Below are 21,004 nucleotides of genomic sequence, written 5' to 3' on the forward strand. Positions count from 1 at the left end.
CAACGGCGTCTCGCGCCGGCAGCCCTAGGAAACGGGCAGGAAGTTGCATCACGAAGAAGGGGCGGTCCCGGAAGTGCGTCAGCCTCTCCTCCCCGGCGACGATTTTCTCGGCCGCCGCCATCTTGCGAGCTTGTCGTATCGTCCGTGCGGGGAGCTGCTTTGACGCAGCACCGCTCACCTTCAACAAGGCGGACTGGCAGCCCTGAGCGTCGCAGTCATGCCGGCCGGACCCGTGCAGGCGGTGCCCCCGCCGCCGCCGGCGGCCACCGAGCCCAAACAGGTACCGCGACCCCCGCACCTTAATCGGCAGCCTAAGCCTCGGCCTGGGCCCTCCTCTCCGGCGCGGGCGCTCTTCACTCGTGTAGAGGAAGAAGCGGCCGCTTACGAGGGCTTGGAGGGACTGCAAGTCCCAGGAGGCAGCGCGCTTCCCGCCCTACGCTGCCTTCGGGTAGCGAAACAAGCGGTCTTTCAAAGTGTGGTTCGCGGACCAGCAGCATCAGCATCACCTGAGAGTTCATTAGAAATGCCAGAACTAAATACTAATGCATTTTAGCAAGATCTCAAGGTGATTGGTTAAAGGTTGAGAAACACCGATCCAGCTCACTTGCAGGTTTTCTGTGGTACTGCCTCTCCTCACCCTGCCCTCTTGCTTTTGCCCAGTAATCCCTAACTTCCCAGCCTGTAGGGTACATTTGTGGTAGTTCTCAGTATCTACTCTTTGCGTACCCTAAGCCAACCACCGTGTGAGGCTCCGACTGAACCAGAATGAATGGAGCACAGCTAGTTTATGAAGTTCACGGTTCTAGTGGGGAGACAGATATAAGTGAATTCTCAACAAATGTTTATTGCTTTAATCACCATAATTGATACCAGCCAGCTCTTAAATCAACCGAGAGGGAAAGAGGTGTGTAAATCATTGCAGTGTGGTGTGATATGCCCTGTAGGTGAAGCCCACATGAATGCTAAGTAAATTGTTTTTAGAGAGATGAATTGGTTTGTCAGATAGGTGATTGGAAAGGGGAAATAGCATCCTTTATTCATTCAGCAAACCTTTATTGAGCACATACAGGTGTGCTGATTACTGCTTTGGGTTCAGTATACAGCAGAGTATGTGAGAGAAGAGGTCCATACCCTTAGCACAAATATTTAAGTATGTCAGTATCCCTGGTATTTTCCCAGTCATTTGGGGAAAAGTAAACAAGGTAATACCAGATAATTGCAAAAACACCAGGGTAGGCATCAGGTGGTGTCTCAGATCAAGAGTAAATTAAAAAGTGTGGTTGAAGCGTAGGGTTGGAAAGGGGTGGCAAAAGATGCATTTGGGGGGATTTGAACTTTTTCTAGTACACAGTGGGGAGAAAGGGAAGAGTTTTAAGCTGGATAATGACATGTTTGTGTTTCAGAAATTCAGGTAGGCAGGTTGTGATGAGAATGCTAGGAGCACAGTTATTCAAAAGATGCTGAGGGCCTAGCTTAGATTGTGGCAGGGGGGTGAGACAGACGGGATGGGCAAGCTCAAGTCACAGAATGGCTGGTGGTGCAGACTCTGCAGCTAAAGTGATTTGTTGGAATCCTGGTTCTGCTCTTTGGTCCAGTTAAGCGTTACATTCCTCAATTTTGTCATCTGTAAATGGAGTATTCACGTCATAAGGCTCTTATAAGAGTTAATCTATTTAAAGTTTTTAGAAAAGTATATGGAACCCACTACATTCTTGGTAAATGTTATCATCGAATGTGGAGGCTGAGGAAGGGAGAGGAGGCCCATGTTTCTGGCCTGAATGACTGAGTGCATGGTTGACCATTCTTAAGGAAAGTGGTTAGAGAAGAAAGTGCCCGGGAGTCAGCTGGATCTAGAGTTCTCTGGCACATAAGAGTGATCTGGGACATCAGTTTGGGCTGGATTGTTCAACCTAGAGGTGGTAGGGGAAGTAGAGGACATGGTTGTGAGTGCCTGAGTACAGTGTGAATACCTTGGAGAATAGAATTTGGGGGAGCCCTAGGGCAGAAGATGAAACAGGAGCTAGGAAGGAAACTTGGATGGAATGGTGAGCAAGAAGGAAAGACAGGTGAGAATGGGACCTAGGAGTTGAGGAGTAGAGAGTTTTGTGAAGGCATGGTCACTGGTCACATGATCAGATGGCTGCTGTATTTGGCATTTTTTACTTTGGCAAGAGCACTTGAAATGGATGGGAGGTGACGAGGTAGGAATGGCAAGACAGAGAACTCAGGATATTTACCAGAGGAAGAGGGGGAGAGGACAACAGCAGAAAAGAATGTGAGGGCAGGGGTGCTGCTATTTTTTTTTAAGACGAGAGATGGACCCTTTGTTTACTAAGGAGAAGAAGCTAGTAAAGAAAGAATGTTGGAGTTTATGGGACAGTTGATGTTGGGTATTCCAGTGGGGTTTCACAGAACATTTGTGCATTGAGTGGTGGTTAAGACTGGAATAGATGCAGAGGAAAGGGGCATAAGGAGTTGTCAGCAAAGAGTTTCCTGTTTCTTTATTCAGCAAACAATCATTAAATATTCCATGCCAGGCACATCCCTAGGTGCAGACATGGCCTTCTGAATTCTGGGAGAAGGTTTCTTAGAATGTGGTCAGATTCTCACCCCCATCCCCCATCTTAATCACCGGGACACTTGGTAAAAATGTAGATTCCCAGTGTCACTGAGACCACTTGCCTGTGAGGGAGCCAAGGAGGCTGCTTTTTTCACTGGTTTCCCCAGGAGAGTCCCACTCAAGTATAGTGCAGTTAAGATAACCACTTTTTTGGAACAGAGGGTCCTAACTAGAGGAATGTCCACGGAAGAGAGTCTACATTCTCAATAATATCTTAGAGGAGTTTGACAGTGGGGATCCAGTCCCAAATCAGGAACTTTAAGACATTATTTTCCTTTTCTTGTTTTCACAGCCCACAGAAGAAGAAGCTTCTTCAAAGGAGGATTCTACTCCCTCCAAGCCAGTGGTGGGAATTATTTATCCTCCTCCAGAGGTCAGGAATATCGTTGACAAGACTGCCAGCTTTGTGGCCAGGTAATGTAGCCGCTTCTGCGTTGTCAGCCTAGGCCTGTTAGCTCATCTGACACCACAAGCTGGCGGTGAGGTAGGCAGTGAGCAAGATTGGTGTCTACAGCACAGCATGGTAGGGGCAGAATGTGAATCACACCCAGTCCCAGAGTCACCAGGAACCTGTGCTTCCAAAATGGGCCTGAGTAAGTGCCTGGAAAGTTGCTTTGTCATGGATAGTATGTGTGTCTGTACTACTGTATGATAGTATGATAGTCTGAGCTGCTGACCTGAGGAAGACAAAGAAAGGAGTTGATTGTTCTCATTATGTAAGAACTGTGCTCAGAGCTTCAACTGACCCATCTGTAAAATGGAATAAAATACCACCTCAGAGTTGTTGTAAGGCAGGAGAGGAGGAGTGGGACTGAGCTGCACGTGTCAGCAGTCTTCGTGGATGGCATGGAAGTCAGTCTGAGTTCCTCTCACTCTTCCGCATCTTATATACGCTCCCACTTCCTCAGATGGAATCTTCTTGATGGCCACTTGACTCCAAAAGTCAACACGTCCCCTAGTTTAAAATATTCTTTGGCAGCCAGCAGGCCTCATGCAACCTACAGAGCTCTTGTTTTTCTTCACAGTATATATTTTTAAAACTAGAATTAGTTGCCACTGTTGAAAAATGTGGAGATTGCACAATAAATCTGGATTTCTGGCTTCTGTGGGCAACCAGACAGCTCATTGCATGGAAGAAGTAGCTGGCCTAAAATAGACTCCTGCCTTCGGTCAGGGCATATACTCCAAAGGGCCACTCCTTGACCCCAAGGCAGCATCCCCATCACAGTACATCATGTAATACAGGACTCCTTCCTTTCTCAACCCCCTAATATAATGAAAGGTAGAAGTTATTCTGCTTGATGGCTTTCACTTGTCAGGCTCCATGCAGATTCATATTATTACATTTCAAAGGCTTTGATTAACTTGGGTATTGCGTTAAATCTGTTCTGTGCTTGATTGAACAGTCAGATTTAGGGCAGTAAGTGTTGTGTTTATGATAAATGTTTAGTATCTCATAGCAACGCTCATACTTCTCTCTTCCCCCTGATAATTTAAAAACAGAATAAATAGGGTGTTAGAGGAAGAATCACCACAGTCTCACTACCAGAATAGTTTCTACCAGCTGTTTTCACTTTCCGGTTTCCTTCTGGGCCTTGGCATCCTTTTTTAGATCCTTTAATACTAGTAGATACTTTCACATCCTGCTTTTCCCTTTTGTGTTGTGTTATAAGCCTTTTCCCATGTAGCTCCGTGGTCCCCTGATGCTGCGCCGTCCTTGATACACCATGCTGAGGTGATGTTCCTTCCTGGACTTGGCAGTCTCCTCTATATTTTCCTTCAAGGTTGTTTCCAATATTTCAATTTGGCAAATGAAGCTGTGGGGAAATCTGAGCATTTTCTTTCCCTTCTAGATTGTTTCCTTAGAAGAGAATTCTGTGTGGCACATAAGTGGCTGAAAGAGGGTTTTTAAAGATTTTCTTAAACATTTTGCCAAGTAGCTTTCCAATAATTTTGTGCCAGCCTCTGCTGCCATAGAAATAAGAGTTTCCAAGTTTTCTTAAAAATAAAAATGTATGCTTCCATATTTCTAGATTTATTTTTGGCTAAGGTGATTGCTTTGTAGGCATTTTTAAAATCTGGACTTGCTTTCATGTACATTGCAATGAAGGAACAGACCAGCACCATCCCACTTGGGGATAAAGAAAGCATGCAGGACCCTCTACTTCACTTCTGTTGGGTCACATATATTGATTGATGGAGCATACAGTAAAAATCACTGAGTATGTTTTTCCGAAAGAAGTTTTTTCTCTCTTGGTTTGGTCTTTCCTGAATTTTCCTGTCAAGAAACTGAAGTGGAAATTACCCTTAAAAAGTCCCACCAGCTGGGTTGACTCAGAATCATGTCTTTTTCTGCTGAAATCTATTCCTTGTGTTAGAGAACATAATTCTAAAATTAACATTAAGTTAATTTAAAAGAACAGAATCTCTTGGAACAAACATTCTTGCCTTCTTTTTTTCTTTCAGATTATTCCCAGATGTGGTAAGGTTATGGCTTAGGAGGCAGTGATAGAAGAAGCAACCAGAGCCCCCTTTTCTTAGCAGCCCTTTGTCTGCCCTGGGCGTTTGCTGGGTATGATTGTCTAGTTTAGCAATATCTAAGTGTGCACTTACCTTCCTCTTCATATATGGTTTGCATTATAAGAGAGGGAAAGATGCTTCTTCCCCAAGTAGGAGGTTCCAGTTGGACTAATGCACTGTCAAATTGAGACCTCATGGTGTTATTCATGCTACAGGGTGTGGCCAGAGCTTGCAAAGTAGCTAGCCTGGGTGTTTACCACTGCCATGGCAGTTTGTTATGGTTGCTAATCTGGGGCACAGCGTTGCCTTTATGTACCCTGTCTCCTGCCCTCTCTTCAACTAATAGGGCCAGGGTGTGAAAGTCTGAAGAAAGGGAGCAACCTGCTACCAGCAGCCCCTAGAACCATCCCTTGATGATTTTGGAGCATCTTCTGAGTGTTGGGCTCTGTCTGGAGTAGTGAGGGAAGCCCCACAGACATCTAATACCCAGATCATCTCTAATGTTTGTGGAACAGCCCTTTCTAAGTTTCATAGGAGTGACAGCCCTTGGATTTCAGGCCACCCTATGATTCAGAAAAACTTTGGCATCTCCTTAGCTGATTTGATCTTCTCAGTACACCAGGGTAGAGAGAGAAGGTAGTATTAGTTGCATCTTACACATGGGAAATTGAGTCAAAGAGAAGGTTGGGTTCCCAATTTTGGGGGTGGGGAGGGTAGAGGGGCTGGAGATTGAGTTCACTCGCCAGTGGCCAGTGGTTTAATCAATCATGCCTATGTAACTAAGTCTCCATAAAAAACCCTAACTGATGGGATTCAGAGAGCTTCCAGGTCGGTAAGTAAGAACACATCTGAGGGGGTGCTGGGAGGGTGGTGCACCCCACACTCTACAGGGACAGAATCTCCTGTGCTCAGGACCCTACCAGACCTATCCCTGTGTGTCTTTTCATCTGGCTGTTCATTTTTACCCTTTAAAATATCTTTTTTTTTAATAAACTGGTAATCTAGGAAATTAAAAAAAAAAAAGAGCGGGGAGGGTTGATAACTTGAAGAATCGTTAGTGAACCCAAAATTTGAATATTGTCCATATCTTATGTCTTTAGGGTTAACGTGCTTTCTGACTGAAACAGATGGTGTATATGTCTGACACCTTGAAGTATTGCCATTGGGCTCTCTAAAAATCAGAGTTTCCTAAATTTCACGACAGGGATTTTTTTTTTTTTTTTTTTTTTTTTTTTTTTTATCCTGAAGTTTTAAAGGAATGCAAACTGGGGACCTGGGGTTTATGTAGAAAACTGTCTCAGCTACCGAGAGAGGTAGAGACCTCCCTTCTATTCTTACCGCTCCCCTTGTTATCTGAATGTGCCTTACATAGCAGCACAGATCATGTCCTTGGGGAGCAGTTTTTCCAATGTGGGCCTCACTTAGTAAATGGGGTGATTTGGTAGTACTCGGACAAAGTACTACTTTGGACAAGGTAGTACTTGGACAAAGCATTACATCAAATGGTCTGTGTTTTGATGTTTTTCTCAATCCTTGTGGTTACCCAAAGGACAAAGTGTCAGTTTGGTGCTAGTGTATCTTTAACAGTACTCCTGCCCTCTGTCCTCTTTCTTTCTTTTTTTTTTTTTGGTCCTCTCTCTTTTTAACTAAGATCTGGCCTCAGTCTCAGGAAACCTTGAACTAGACTTTAATGATACTACTTTGTTTTCGTTATGTTTAATTTTATGTTTCCTTTTGTTAGTAAAGCCATACTGATTTTTACTTGAAGTAGTAGTATATGCTTTCCTTTTTGAGTAATTCTTAAAATGAATAAACTTCATTAAAAGAACACAGTAGCTTAGATAATTTTGGGAATGGCAAGACTAGCAGAAGGGCTGCAGGAATGACAGAGGTCTGGGACACCCTGTGATAGAGGTGTTCTGGCCCAGGCTTGAAGGAGGTAGACAACTCTGGCTGGTGACACAAGAGTTTCAGGAGGACCTCTACAGTGCTTAGGGATGGGCTAGTTTGATGAGTGGTGACAAGAAGGGGGCTTGAATGGGTAATGTTCTGAGTCTAGGCAATTGTAAGGGTTGTAGTGTTAATTCTTTTTCCTTCCTTGTAGAAATGGACCTGAATTTGAAGCTAGGATACGACAGAATGAGATCAACAATCCCAAGTTTAACTTCTTGAACCCCAATGACCCTTACCATGCCTACTACCGCCACAAGGTCAGCGAGTTCAAGGAGGGGAAGGCTCAGGAGCCCTCGGCTGCCATCCCCAAGGTCATGCAGCAGCAGCAGCAGGCCACCCAGCAGCAGCTGCCCCAGAAGGTTGGAACTCACCCCTCCCTTCATATCCCCAGGGCTAAGAGGGAAGCCTGGACAGAGAGGGGAGGGTAATGAACTCTGCTCTCCAAACCTCTCTACCAGCCAGGAAGAGACACGAGGTTTTTATCTACTGAGGCTCAGATAGCAAAGTACTGTTGACAGTTGGCATTTTCTGAGCACTGCTTGTCCAGCTCTTTGCTCAGTGCTTTAGGAGTCTTCCTGTCACCTCACAGCAGCTGCTTAAGGAGGACAGCAAAGTGACCATTTTACAGCTGAGGAACCTAAGGCTTGGGGAAATACAGTTTACCCAGGCCATAGTCAGGAGTCCAGAGTTCAAACTCTTGGCCCCTGCTCTTTGCCTTGACCGTGGAGTGAGGACAGTGGCTTGTAATCCCCTTCTTGAGCATCCCTCCCTTCCATCTCACCTTCCCAGGGCCCCTCCATCTGGCCTGCCCTAATACCCTAATCCTCACTAGGTCCACAAATAGGGACAATTAAGGGTTGTCGGTGTGGACAAGAAGGGCTGGCACAATTTCCCTCCTGTATAGACCTGGACTGGTCCTTTCTCTTTGCTGTTTTCCTGAACCATGGTGGCAAAGGCTACCTCTTGTTTTACAGTGGGAAATAAAGGTTCAAGTAGATTCTGTTACCTTGCATTGCAATTTACTACTCCTAGGGCCTCAGGCTACCTCAGTTTCCTCATCTGTAAAAAGGATTCACAGTACCTGTTCTGTCCACCTCGTGGTTTGTGTGGAGGCCAGATGAGGTAACAACCGTGGAGTCCTCTCCAGTGGGTCCTCTGCACACATGTAGGGCTTACTGTGGCCTCCATATCCCTCGGATGGGATTTAATATGGCATGTTCCTGTAGAATCTTCTGCCACCAAGTTTTGGCCCTCAATTTCAGGGCAACAGCAGAAATACAGAGGGGCACGGTTCTTGCTCAAAGCCATGCAGGGAGTTGAGGCCACAGTTGGCCAACTAATTGGTGCTCTTGTGAGTTAGTATTCTCTCACACCATGGGCCAGTGATGTGCACATGGTTAACAGAAGCGTAGAGGTCCATGCCATCCTATCGGGGGTGTCTTCCCACCCCCCTCGAGCCTCACATTCCCTCTATCTGCATCGTAGGTCCAAGCCCAGGTAATCCAAGAGACCATCGTGCCCAAAGAGCCCCCTCCTGAGTTTGAGTTCATCGCAGACCCCCCCTCCATCTCAGCCTTCGACCTGGATGTGGTGAAGCTGACGGCTCAGTTTGTGGCCAGGAATGGCCGCCAGTTTCTGACCCAGCTGATGCAGAAAGAACAGCGCAACTACCAGTTTGACTTCCTCCGCCCTCAGCACAGCCTTTTCAACTACTTCACGAAGCTGGTGGAACAGTACACCAAGGTGCCTGGGCAGGGCAGGGGCCGGGGTGCTGGGCCTAGGGAAGGAAGGCATCTTGCAGAAGCACTGAATCTATTCATGTCTACAAGGACAGTACTCCACCATGGGTCCCTGGGCAGATGTAAAAATTCCAGTTCAGTGTAAAGTCTTGATTTCTATTGAATTTTTCTTTTTAAATGTAATAGATTGCTGGTTTTAAAGAGAAGTGAAACGTGTGATTGATAACTGTCATTAGGTTAGTGCCTGCTATGTGACAAGGCCAAGTGGTACTAGCTGCTCTTAAGTACATTTAAATTTTCAGTTGCCTTGCATAGTACCTGAGAAGAAGCAAGCCGTTAATAATTGCCTCCTTTTTGCCCAGTTTAATCTTCACAAGAACCTAGGATGTGTTCCCCTCTCCCCTTTTTCAGAAGTAGAAACAGGCTCAGAGAGTTGAAGTCACTTACTCATGGTCTCAGCTAGTAAGTGGCTGCACTGACTCTTAACACTTATGTTGTTTTTCACTCTAAAAAGTACCTGGAATTAGAATATAATTTAAGTAGATATTGAGAAACAATTCAACATAAGCATAGCCAGTATTGATGGAATACTTGTATATGTAGCATGTTTTCATTTAATTCCTAATAAACTCTAAAGTAGCCACTGGTCTCCTTATTTTATAGAAGAGGAAATGGGCACAGCAAAGTTAATTTGGATAGAGTTATACAGCCAGGGCTTGCTGAGCTGGGACATGACCTCTGGCATTTTTACTCCAGACCCTAAGACCTGGATCTTAATTATCCTGTTAAAAATACCTTAATTATTATACTGCATCGTTGTAATCAAGAATCTGGACAAGTCAATATTGGTATTGAAAAATAATTGGATCTGGGGTCCCTGGGTGGCTCAGTCGGTTAAATGTCTGACTTCAGCTCAGGTTATGATCTCACATAAGAGTTGTGAGTTTGAGCCCCACATCAGGCTCTACACTGTGTGGAGCCTGCTTGGGATTCCCTTCCCCATTTTCTCTCTCTCTCTCTCTCTCTCTCTCTCTCTCTCTCTCTCTCTCCCCCAAAATAAATTTAAAAAAATTAGATCATTAATTTATTGCAAAGAACACTGATAACAGATTTGCCAGTGGCTTGTTTTTCTTGTTATACATGTAGTGGAGGTTGTCTTCCTGATTAGTGGCATGATTTGTACATCTTTTCTTGTTATTTGGAAACAGTACATTAAAGATCTGATTTAAAAGGACTCATAATGATTTCCTCTAATTTTGATCTGAGCATGTAACTAGAAAGAATTACAAAGATGTATGCGTTTAGAAAATGATCAAATCCAAAAATGGTAGAGTAGCTAAAATAACAATCATTTGAAGGCCAAAGGGTTAGTGTAATTACACAGTATCAATTTTAAGTGAGCCCTGTGTTAATTTTCCCTAGTGGGCTACTTCCAGGGTTAAAGGTCCCCAGATACCTTTTTACTCTGTTACTTTCCTGTTTCTTCTCCCTCAGAACTTGGGTATAGACATTTAGTACTCTAACCTGAGGGCACTGGTGTCTGTCTTTAGCCATGGGAGATTCCAGGAGCAGATTTATTCCTGGGATAGAGGTATAGAGAGGATGGGGGTGGGGGAGGGGTGGGCTGAGCCAGTTTACCAGTAACAATAAATACTATTTGTGGGGGGAGAGGGGTGCCCGGGTGGCTCAAGATGGTTAAGCATCTGACTTCGGCTCAGGTCGTGATCTTGCGGTTTGTGAATTCAAGCCCTGCATTGGGCTTCTTGCTGACAACTTGGAGCCTGCTTCAGATTCTGTTTCTCCCTCTCTCTCTGCCCCTCCCCTGCTCACATTCTCTGTCTCCCTCTCAAAAATAAATTTTTTAAAAAAAATTAAAAAAAAAAAACTATTGGGGCAGGTAGAATGACTGGCTGTTTTGAACAAAGCCATCATTTGTTGTCAAACGTATGTTCATTGTCAGAATTCATTTCAAATTCTGGAATTAACAATAGTGAACAGAAAACAGATTAATTTCTGTCTATGGAGTTTCTGGTCTAGTGAGGGGGCAACAGGCAAGTGCAATGTCAGTAGATGTTAGCTGGTAATAAATCCTGTGGAGAAATAGAAAGCAGGGGACAGAGATCTAGGAGATAGGGCCTGTGGGTGGCAGTCTTGGGTAGGGTCATCAGGGGAGCATGTGCAAAAGGGTAGGAACATTTCTGTGCCCTGAGAGCAGCCAGCACATGCTGACTGTACCCTGGGTGATATAGGCAGTGCATTTGTGTATTTTCCTGCTGATTCTTGCAGCAACCTTTTAATGTTGACCGTGCTGACTTTAAGTGGTGGTGTCACCATTTGTAGAAGGAAGCCAAGTTACAGAGGTTAAGTAACTTGCCCAAAGTTGTTGCATAGCCAAGTGGAGCTGGGATTGGGACCTGGAACCCTATGCTCTCACTTTTCTTACGCCTTTCCATAGGCTCCAGAAGGCAACCTCTTTGTCCTGTGTTGTGCACTGACAGTTGCTTTAACTCTTTTGTGTTTCAGATCTTGATTCCACCTAAAGGGTTATTTACAAAGCTCAAGAAAGAGGCTGAGAATCCCCGAGAAGTTTTGGACCAGGTAAACTGAATTATAACCAGTTACTGATGGTGCAAGTTACTTTGGGTTGTTTCATGTTTGGAAATAGTCTCTGAGGTGGTACCTTGCTGTGTTCCAGGCACAGGAGTGGTGAGAAGAAAGGCCTTGTGGCCACAAAAAGCCAAAGAAACCTAGATTGTCTGGTCGCTAACTTTCTGTTTTTCTCTCAGCTTTACTGGATCTTCCTCTTTTTTGCCCTCACTAGAAGCCAACTCCTGAGCAGGTTTTCTGGTGACAGATGCCTTTTGAGGCCCCAAGTTCTCAAGAGTCAAGGAGAGAAGGCATATTGGTGCTGCCTGTTTTGGGTAGCTGCATGAAGGTTTTGTTCTCAGACTCTCAGATTGCTGCTGCTTTTGTGGGTACTTGGTTGTCACACAGACGTCCTGGGACGGAGTTTGATGCTCTGTGAGAACAGAGCCTCTTGCCAAATCAAGCAGAAAACTCTGAGGTTATAACAAATGGCTGCCCTTGGGGCCCAGACACAAGGTTTCTGTGACATTTAGAATTTTTTTTTTTTTTTTTTTTTTTTTTTTTACATTTTATTTATTTTTGAGAGAGAGACAGAGCACAAGTGGGGGAGAGGCAGAGAGAGAGAGGGAGACACAGAATCCGAAGCAGGCTCCAGGCTCTGAGCTGTCCGCACAGAGCCTAACATGGGGCTCGACCTCACAAACTGTGACATCATGACCTGAGCCGAAGTCGGATGCTTAACCGACTGACCCACCCAGGTGCCCCGACATTTAGAATTTTTATTCTGTCCAAGCTTTGGGCCTGACTGAGACCAGATGCACATACCAGGAATTTCCTCTTGTAGGCAGAACAGTCTCCTCTTCCAAGGGAGATGCTGGCTTTGGTAAAGGTATTGAAGGTGGCTGCTCCATCAGGAGCTGACCCTGATTCAGCACAGCATCATGCTGTTTTCTGTTTCTTCAGGTGTGTTACCGGGTGGAGTGGGCCAAGTTCCAGGAGCGAGAGAGGAAGAAGGAAGAAGAGGAAAAGGAGAAGGAGCGGGTGGCGTATGCACAGATCGACTGGCATGATTTTGTTGTGGTAGAAACAGTAGACTTCCAACCCAATGAGCAAGGTAGGTCTGTGAGGAAGGGAGGTGTGTGACTCCAGATGGGGAGCCAGGAGCTTAGAACCATCCTGGGATATTTCAGATACACATCTCTTCCCAGGGAGCAGCACAGTGCCCCCGAGGTTTTTATCAGTATGTTTCATCTCTGCTCTCAGAAGACTTTAGATTTACCACATTGCCCCCACTTAAACCCAATTGAGCAAACTTAGTGCCAGACCTTGGGTGGGTGTCTGGAGCTGGGAGAGAAGTCAGACAGCTTTGGCCCTTGGAGAGCTCACAGTGCGGGAAGGGCAGACGGATGGGCCTATGATAAAGAGCGTCTGTGGAGGTCTCCCTTTGACTCTGGATTGCTTTCTGCCAGGAAACTTCCCTCCCCCTACCACGCCGGAGGAGCTGGGGGCCCGAATCCTTATTCAGGAGCGCTATGAGAAGTTTGGGGAAAGTGAAGAGGTTGAGATGGAGGTCGAGTCTGATGAGGAGGATGAGAAACAAGAAAAAACGGAGGAGCCTCCTTCCCAGTTGGACCAGGACACCCAAGTGCAAGACATGGATGAGGTGTGCTTCTGGGAGGGCCTGTGGGGCTGGCCTTTCCTTCTGGAGCTTAAGGAGATGGGGGTGCTCTCCACCAGAGTCAGAGATCCACCTCCCTTGTGAACCTTGGAAGGAGGCACAGGTCCTGAATAAGGCATCCTGGTTGAGCAGCTGCCCAAACTCAGGCAGCATAGAACCTCTTTCCAGCTCAGGCAACAAAGATTCATTCACAGGCAAGGATCTGAAAGCTGTGCTGGCTCTGTTCTGTGACCTTCCCCCTTTGCCCAGAGGCCCTGCTCCCCACTGCTCCTGTGCCAGCTCTCAGTTAAGGAACGCTTTGCACCACATGCTTTGATACATTTGAGCTTGGGCCCAAATGATCAGCAGTTCCCAGACCTTTTCTAAGTGTAGCCTGTTGCTTCCCTTCGACCGCCTCTACCCCCTCCGAGGCAGGCCCGCCGAGCAGGCATAGAGCCTCTAGAGCCAAGCTGCCTCCTCCCCTTGGAAAGAATTTCTGTGTGAGAAGAAAGGCTCCTGTGTCTGTGGGAATTGACTTTTTCTCTCCCTCCCAGCATTGCTCCATGAGCAGCTACCATTGAGTGCCAGCTTGCCCCCCGCACCCCTCCCCAGCATGTTTAAGTGCCCTTGGCCTCCTGGGACTGCCTGGTGCCAGCTGCTGGAAATGCCTGGGCGGAGTGTTAGCACCACAGCCCCCAGCACTCTCATTCATGTTGTGAGGAAGCAGCTTGGCTGGCTGCCGGCTGGCCTCGGCTGCCCCCAGAGGCTTAGCACATGGACGCTGGCTGGCAGGGACCTAGGTTCCTTGCCACTCTGAGAGCTGCCAGGGCTCAGCTGCAGGGGGATGGCCTGTCAGCCCTTCTCTAAGTCCTGCCATTGCTTTGCTTTTCAGGGTTCAGATGATGAAGAAGAAGGGCAGAAAGTGCCCCCACCCCCAGAGACACCCATGCCTCCTCCTCTGCCCCCGACTCCAGACCAAGTCATTGTTCGGAAGGATTATGACCCTAAAGGTAGGGCCTGCCTGCTTTCCTGCCTTCACATATTCCTCAGACCTTCTGTTTCTAAGAGGGCTCGAGGTTGCTGGTCGCGAAGGCATTGATAGTCTTTTCCTTTGCAGGCCTGGTGATAGGGAACAGAGCTTAGTCCTCTTTGGTGCCCAGGTGTCTTGCACAGTGCTAGGTACAGCATGGCACTAAATGGATGGGTCTTGGATGAGTAACACATGAATAAAACAATAATTTCTTAACGTCTGTTGCTTCCCAGTATTCTCATTCAAGCATCTCTGTTTTTTGGTTTTTTTTTTTTTAGCTTCCAAGCCCCTGCCTCCAGCCCCTGCACCAGATGAATATCTCGTGTCTCCCATCACGGGGGAGAAGATCCCTGCCAGCAAAATGCAGGAACACATGCGCATCGGGCTTCTTGATCCCCGCTGGCTGGAGCAGCGAGACCGCTCCATCCGTGAGAAGCAGAGCGATGATGAGGTGTATGCACCAGGTGAGGTGGGGGTTCTCCCACCCAGTCCACACCCCTTCTCTCACTCCGCCCTGACTCCCTTTGACTCATGGGCACGTCTAGACTTTAAAGAAATGAAAAGCAAGAATTGAGGTCAACAAAAACTTTGGAGGATAGGTATAGTCTGTGATGCTACAAAAGAACTGCCCGTTTTCCAGAAGGACTCTTCGTAAGACTCCTCCAGAGGCAGACACCTGACATGGATGGCATCCCAGACATCCCAGAGTTGGAAGGGTGCTCGTCTTGGAGTTGTCTTAGAATGAGGGCTCTGGTGGCTGGAGCACCTTGAGCAATTTGAAATGAGACACGATAGGGAGAAAACTGTCCCGGAAGCAGGAGACTAAGCTTTTAGTCCTGACTGCTACTTGTCGCTTTTGTGACCCTGTCCTCCCAGTTGCTTTGCGTAAGTTAAGCAATTGGATAGCCTCTAGTGTATGGGCTTTTTGCTGGTTGGGCAACCTTCCCCAGGCTCAGAGGATAGGCATGCTATGTTGGGACCCAGATTCAGGCCTGCTCCATGGGACCAGCCTCTACCCTGCACCATGAGAGTTGCTGGTATGTTGGAAGGACACCTGGTTTTAGTTTTCCTTTCTGCTCCCTGCCTCCATTTTGTGACTATCCAGGTCTGGATATCGAAAGCAGCTTGAAACAGTTGGCTGAGCGGCGTACTGACATCTTCGGTGTAGAGGAAACAGCCATTGGTAAGAAGATTGGTGAGGAGGAGATCCAGAAGCCAGAGGAAAAGGTGACATTCTGATGGATCCTAGTACTTTCCCCACCCTCACACTCCTATACTTGGGCTCAGTTTCAGAAGCCCTGACAAGCTGCAGCTTTGCTTTCCTTTGTAGGTGACCTGGGACGGTCACTCAGGCAGCATGGCGCGGACCCAGCAGGCTGCCCAGGCCAATATCACCCTCCAGGAGCAGATTGAGGCCATCCACAAGGCCAAGGGCCTAGTGCCAGAGGATGATACGAAGGAGAAGATTGGTCCCAGCAAACCCAATGAACTTCCTCAGCAGCCACCACCTCCATCTTCAGCCACCAACATTCCTAGCTCTGCCCCTCCCATTACCTCTGTGCCTCGGCCACCCGCAGTAAGCCAGTAGCCACTTTGGGACTAATCTGTTAGCATTTGCTTTTTGGGGTTGGACTCTATTGGCTGAGAAGGACAGCTTCCTTGCAGTGGGGCCCAAGGGCTGCTTGGGTTAAGTTGAGAGACAAAGAACTCTTTAATAGTAAGTGGGAACCCCTAGTCTGTGTGGGAGGATTGGAACAGGGAGGGAAGCAGGAGGCAAAAGTGAGAAGCAGGCTTGGGGCAGAGAAGGGCTGCAGGGCTTAACAGGTCTTCGAGGACTGTTGGCCTGTCTCCAGGAAGCTAAGTTGAGGTCAGCCTCTTTAGTGGCTTTTTCAGTGTCTGCCACAAGCAGCTGGTTGAGTCTCAGGAGGAAAGAATGTCACCCTGGGCCTCTCTTGGCATAGTTCCTGTTAGAGTTTAGTCATGGGCTGCAGTTTGTCAGTCCCAGGGGATTGAGTCGGAGCTTTCCAGCCCCCATCCTCAAAGGTTGCTGGTGGCTAATCACCAGCCATATGTGCCATTGAGGTCCACCTTTGGTTTTCTGTGATCTGTGTGTCCCTTCTTCCCCACAGATGCCACCTCCTGTTCGTACCACGGTTGTGTCTGCAGTACCTGTCATGCCCCGCCCCCCGATGGCATCAGTGGTCCGACTACCCCCAGGCTCAGTGATTGCCCCCATGCCGCCAATCATCCATGCACCCAGGATCAATGTGGTGCCCATGCCTCCCTCAGCCCCTCCTATCATGGCACCCCGCCCACCCCCCATGATTGTGCCAACAGGTCAGTGTCTCTCATGTCGCTTTCCAAGCCATTGGGTCAGGACTTTGGACCAGGCACATCAGCAGTGGCTGATGGTAGTGCCCAGCTTTTCCAGTTGGGCGTCCAGCTCAGAGAAGAGCCTTGGTTTCCCCATGTGAACAATCCCTAAGCTAGGAGGTGGGGAACTGGTGGTCCTAGGGGAGATAGGCTGATGTGGCAGAGCTGGGGTCTGTGCACCTGGAGTGGTCAGGCCCCAGACAGGTGCAGAGGCCTAGTGAGACTTGCTGTCAGCTGGCACCTACTCCATCCATCAGTCCTGCCCCTCTTCTAGGCTTCTGTTGCCCAGTGTGGGCAGTCTCTTAGGTCTCCCTGCCAGGGAACTTACTGGCTCTCAGACTGAGCCAGGAGTGACTCTTCACACCCCTGACTGTGAGAAGTGGGACACCTTTGCAGTCTTTCCTCATTTATCACCATCCCTGAGTCCCAGGGCCCTTCCTCCCACTCATGCGGCTGCTTATTCCTGTCTTGGCAGCATTTGTGCCTGCTCCTCCTGTGGCACCTGTCCCAGCTCCAGCCCCCATGCCCCCTGTCCACCCCCCACCTCCCATGGAGGATGAGCCTGCCTCCAAGAAACTGAAGACAGAGGACAGCCTTGTGCCTGAGGAGGAGTTCCTACGCAGAAATAAGGTATGTGATACCAGAGTGCCACCTGTGGCCTGGAGTGACTAGTGGGGGGACCCAGTCTTGCCCCAGTTACACACTCCCTGGCGCACCCTCTTCTCCCACCGTTTTGGCTTCTGGGGCCTGGGTCAGTTATTGGAAGCCTGTAAGGGCTTCTGGGTACACAGTAGATGCATAGTCAACAGTGGAAGGACCGGACCAAATAGGCAGTCCCTCTGTTGTGAACTATCATGGAGACCAGTAGGAAAACTAGCTGGTAGGCAGCAGGACTAACGTAGGCAGCAGGACTTGAGTGTGAAGGGACCTTGAATACTGGAAGAAATCCCGGGTGTAGTTCTTAATTTCTTTGCGACCTTCTTCTGTGGCTCCAGTCCTTTGAAGTTCTCCCTGTTGTGGGGATCCTGTTGGGGTGCTAGAAATAAGGAGAACTTTGACACTTCCAGTGCCTAAGGAAGCTGTCCGCCTCTAGTGAGGAGGCAGAAACAGTCCTAGCCGCACTCCCCCAGTGCATTTGACCAGATTTTTCTTTTTTTCTTTCTGATAGCAGTTCCCATTTTCTGAGTACCAGCTGAAGTGCCAAGAGCTACACGTTTTATGGGCACTTGTTTTTTCAGTGCTTACAACAGTACCATGCAGTCGTTGTGATCACTTGTTTTATAAACTTGGCGTTGAGGCTCAGAGAGACCTAGTTAGCAGGGAAACTGAGTTGGGAGCCTAGGTCTCTGACCTTGCAGTTTATATTCTCTCTGTGGTGCTTCTGGGGTTTGCAGGGCATTTTCTTACTACTTTTTCGGTTCCAGACTCACCAAAAGGCAGGGTAGAGATCGTTTTAAAGATTTCTTTGCTCTGTAAAGGTAAGGTAAGGAAAGATATTTCCTGCTCTGTAAAATGAGACTTGGATTAGTTGATCTCTAAAGATCTTATGATTTGAGAGTCAGAATTTCATGGGGTTGGTCTGGGCCAACTTCTTAGGGAGTTGGCAAAGAGGAAGAATGTGACTTACTAGGAAGGAAGGAAAAGCAGAGCATGCTGGGGGGAACCAGAGATCTTTAATCCCAAATCTTGAAAATGGGGGGGGATGAGTTGTGACATCATACTAATGGCCTTAATAGTGAATTGGAGCAGAGTCCAGGAGTTCACATGGACAGGAGACATTGTTCAGACTGGTCCAGGAATAGGAGAGCGTAGTTGCTGATGGGCTCAGGGTTCCTGGCCATAATGGCCATGTCCTATTTTGCAGGGTCCAGTGTCCATCAAAGTCCAAGTGCCCAACATGCAGGATAAGACTGAATGGAAACTGAATGGACAAGTTCTGGTCTTCACCCTCCCGCTGACAGATCAGGTATGAGTTGGTGTTGCTAACTGGCATCAGGTGCACTGGATCCCAGGATTCAGGGGGCAGCTTTCTTTAGCTGACCTTAGCAAAGAGGTGAATGACCTCTCTCTGTCCCACAGGTCTCTGTCATCAAGGTGAAGATTCACGAAGCCACGGGTATGCCCGCAGGGAAACAGAAGCTGCAGTATGAGGTGGGTCACATATCAGTGCTCCTGCCCCTTGGGTTCAACACCTCTGCCATCGCAGAAGCTTAATGACCTGTGGAATCTAAAGGAGTGGGGAGACATGTGGGGTGGCCATGTGAGTCTATCCTAGAAGTGATGATGCTGGCTAGGAGTGCCAGGGCAGGTTAGCCTGACAGAATGAAACTCTGCTGGGGTCACAGTATAGTCTTGTGTGAGGCCCAAAAAACTTTTTGCCTTAATGAGTAGGGTGGACATTTGGTCGGTTTCTGGCCCAGAGGTAGAGGTACGAACGGGAGGTAGAGCCATCCCAGCCAGTGTGGTCTGGGGTAGCCTGGCTTTGTGCAGGGACACAGAGGTCATAGTCCACCTCAACCTGGTGTCCGCCTGGCATGCTTTATTCTCCGTCTCAGTACTTTGACAAATGCCTACTCTGAGCCTCAGTTTCCTGCTCTGTCAGATGAGACTTGGACTAGTTGATCTCTAAAGATCTTCTGATTTGAGAGTCAGAATTTCATGGGGGTTGGTCTGGGCCAACTTCTTGGGGAGTTGACAAAGAGGAATAGCGTGACTTACTAGGAAGGAGGGAAAAGCAGAGCATTCTGGGAGGGAACCAGAGACCTTCAGTCCCACCCTTACACCCTCCCAACCCCCCACCCCCCCACCCCCCTGCCATTGTCCTACCTTCTTTCAGGCCCCTGTATTCTCTGAGTTCAGAGTGAATGGATGTTGGGAGTTGTGAGGCTATATACTGTTAAAGGCCAGATTGCCCTGTGCTAAAGCACACCATCTGTTTTCCAGGGCATTTTCATCAAGGATTCCAACTCACTGGCTTACTACAACATGGCCAATGGCGCTGTCATCCACCTGGCCCTCAAGGAGAGAGGCGGGAGGAAGAAGTAGAGGGAAACCTGCTGTCAGATCTCAGCCACTGCCGTTTTTGCCTCTACTATCCCCTACTGCCCCACCCTCTGCCCCAGACCCAGGAGACCCTGCCTTGCACATTTCTTTATTTCTTACTAAGTTTGGAAATTCAAATGGTCCTGAGCTTTCTAAGCCACTCTCCTTCCCAGTGGTCTCTGGAATCCCTTTGTGTTTGAGTCTTGATTTGAGGGGATTCATTTCTTTAGGTAGCATATTAGGAAATATGAACCCAGAGATGTCCTGTGGGATAGTATCATAGTGCCAAGTGGCACTTGGCTGATAGAATATGGTTGTTCTCATTATTAATCATTTTGTATTTTGCCATGGGTTGTCTAATAAACCTCTTGTGTCCTTCTTGTGAAATCAGTGTCCTGAGACTTGGCTCCTCTTCTGCTCTGAGGAGTGCTGGACTTTTAACTAAATTCTTGTTGCCACCAAGTCTTTCATGAATCCGTCTTAGATTTCTTTTTATGGCTCGTTTAAAACATTTGGACCTTTCAAAGGCATACCCTGCGTATTTAACAGATTGCTACAAAATGCCTTTAACATGCCAGGACCACAGAAGAACAAGGACAAGTGTGATGCACTTCCTGGGCCAGTGGGCAGCAGAGAGATACATGTAGATGAGACTTGGGGTTGGGGGGGGGCAGTATAGTTTCCTACAGACCTGGAATCACCCATCACCTGATTGGCTCTATGACCTTAGGCAGGTGGCTTACCCTGAGTGAGCACAGGGACATGACGTTTTTTAAACTTATTTATTTACAAAATGCTAAATTGTGCCACAGCCTTGAACCATTCCAAGGATTTTATAAAATTTAACCAGTTTACTGTTTATTGTTTTAAGTGTTTCATCAGTTTTAACCTACATAATCTTGAGTATTCCTGTTTTATACTGAGGCACAGAGAAGGTGGATCATATGCCCACAGCCACACAGTAAGAAGATGAAAAGAATGTGTGCAAAATGCTTGTCACAGGCCTTGCTCCCTAGTAAGAGCCAGACGCCGGCTATTATTTTTGGAATTATGCTATCACAGGGACATAGGCGCCGCTGTGGGTGTTTAGAGGAAGGAAGGTGAGAGCCTGTTGAAAACTGTTTCCTGGTTTGAAACCTAAATCCCATTTTATTCTGAAGATTTCACGTGTGTTTATCTTTTGAGAGTTTGTAATGCCTTTTCTTTGCAGTCCCTCCATTCGATCTTCCTAGCTGCTCCATGAGGTCCTCTCCAAGGCTCAGGGGGTAAGGCCATTCCCAAGGTCATAGAACCAGTATTCTAGTCACCACCCTGCTCTACTCTGCACACTATATAGAATTAACTATTCTATATTGTTATATTTTGTTAAAAAGTAAGTGAATAATTATAGATAACTCCTGAGCCATATAATCCATGAAGCAAGACAAGAGATACTCCTATTCCTTGTGCCTAATATACACTTGCAAGCTAAAGCTTCTTACTCT

General features: G+C 47.4%; 1 protein-coding gene across 1 annotated transcript; it reads left to right on the forward strand.

The window, feature by feature from the left end:
* The first annotated feature begins 85 nt into the window (after positions 1 to 85).
* On the forward strand, positions 86 to 19,907 carry SF3A1 (splicing factor 3a subunit 1). Its single transcript, XM_003994786.6, has 16 exons — positions 86 to 280; positions 2,913 to 3,034; positions 7,245 to 7,452; positions 8,579 to 8,836; positions 11,356 to 11,430; positions 12,382 to 12,532; positions 12,888 to 13,081; positions 13,968 to 14,085; positions 14,384 to 14,569; positions 15,211 to 15,332; positions 15,436 to 15,681; positions 16,235 to 16,442; positions 16,954 to 17,108; positions 18,343 to 18,444; positions 18,558 to 18,629; positions 19,422 to 19,907. Exons 1-16 carry the CDS (start codon positions 218 to 220, stop codon positions 19,521 to 19,523), a joined length of 2,382 nt encoding a protein of 793 aa, XP_003994835.1. The 5' UTR covers positions 86 to 217; the 3' UTR covers positions 19,524 to 19,907.
* Positions 19,908 to 21,004: the final 1,097 nt, after the last annotated feature.

The sequence above is a fragment of the Felis catus genome, chromosome D3 (assembly GCF_018350175.1).
Source record: "Felis catus isolate Fca126 chromosome D3, F.catus_Fca126_mat1.0, whole genome shotgun sequence".
In the NCBI taxonomy this organism is placed as follows: Eukaryota; Metazoa; Chordata; class Mammalia; order Carnivora; family Felidae; genus Felis; species Felis catus.

Bases quoted from the DNA above. Each gene is read 5' to 3' on its own strand.
- SF3A1 (XM_003994786.6), top strand. From the start codon at position 218: ATGCCGGCCGGACCCGTGCAGGCGGTGCCCCCGCCGCCGCCGGCGGCC. The intron at 3,035-7,244 runs GTAATGTAGCCG...CCTTCCTTGTAG, and splicing joins ACTGCCAGCTTTGTGGCCAG to AAATGGACCTGAATTTGAAG. The intron at 14,086-14,383 runs GTAGGGCCTGCC...TTTTTTTTTTAG, and splicing joins GAAGGATTATGACCCTAAAG to CTTCCAAGCCCCTGCCTCCA.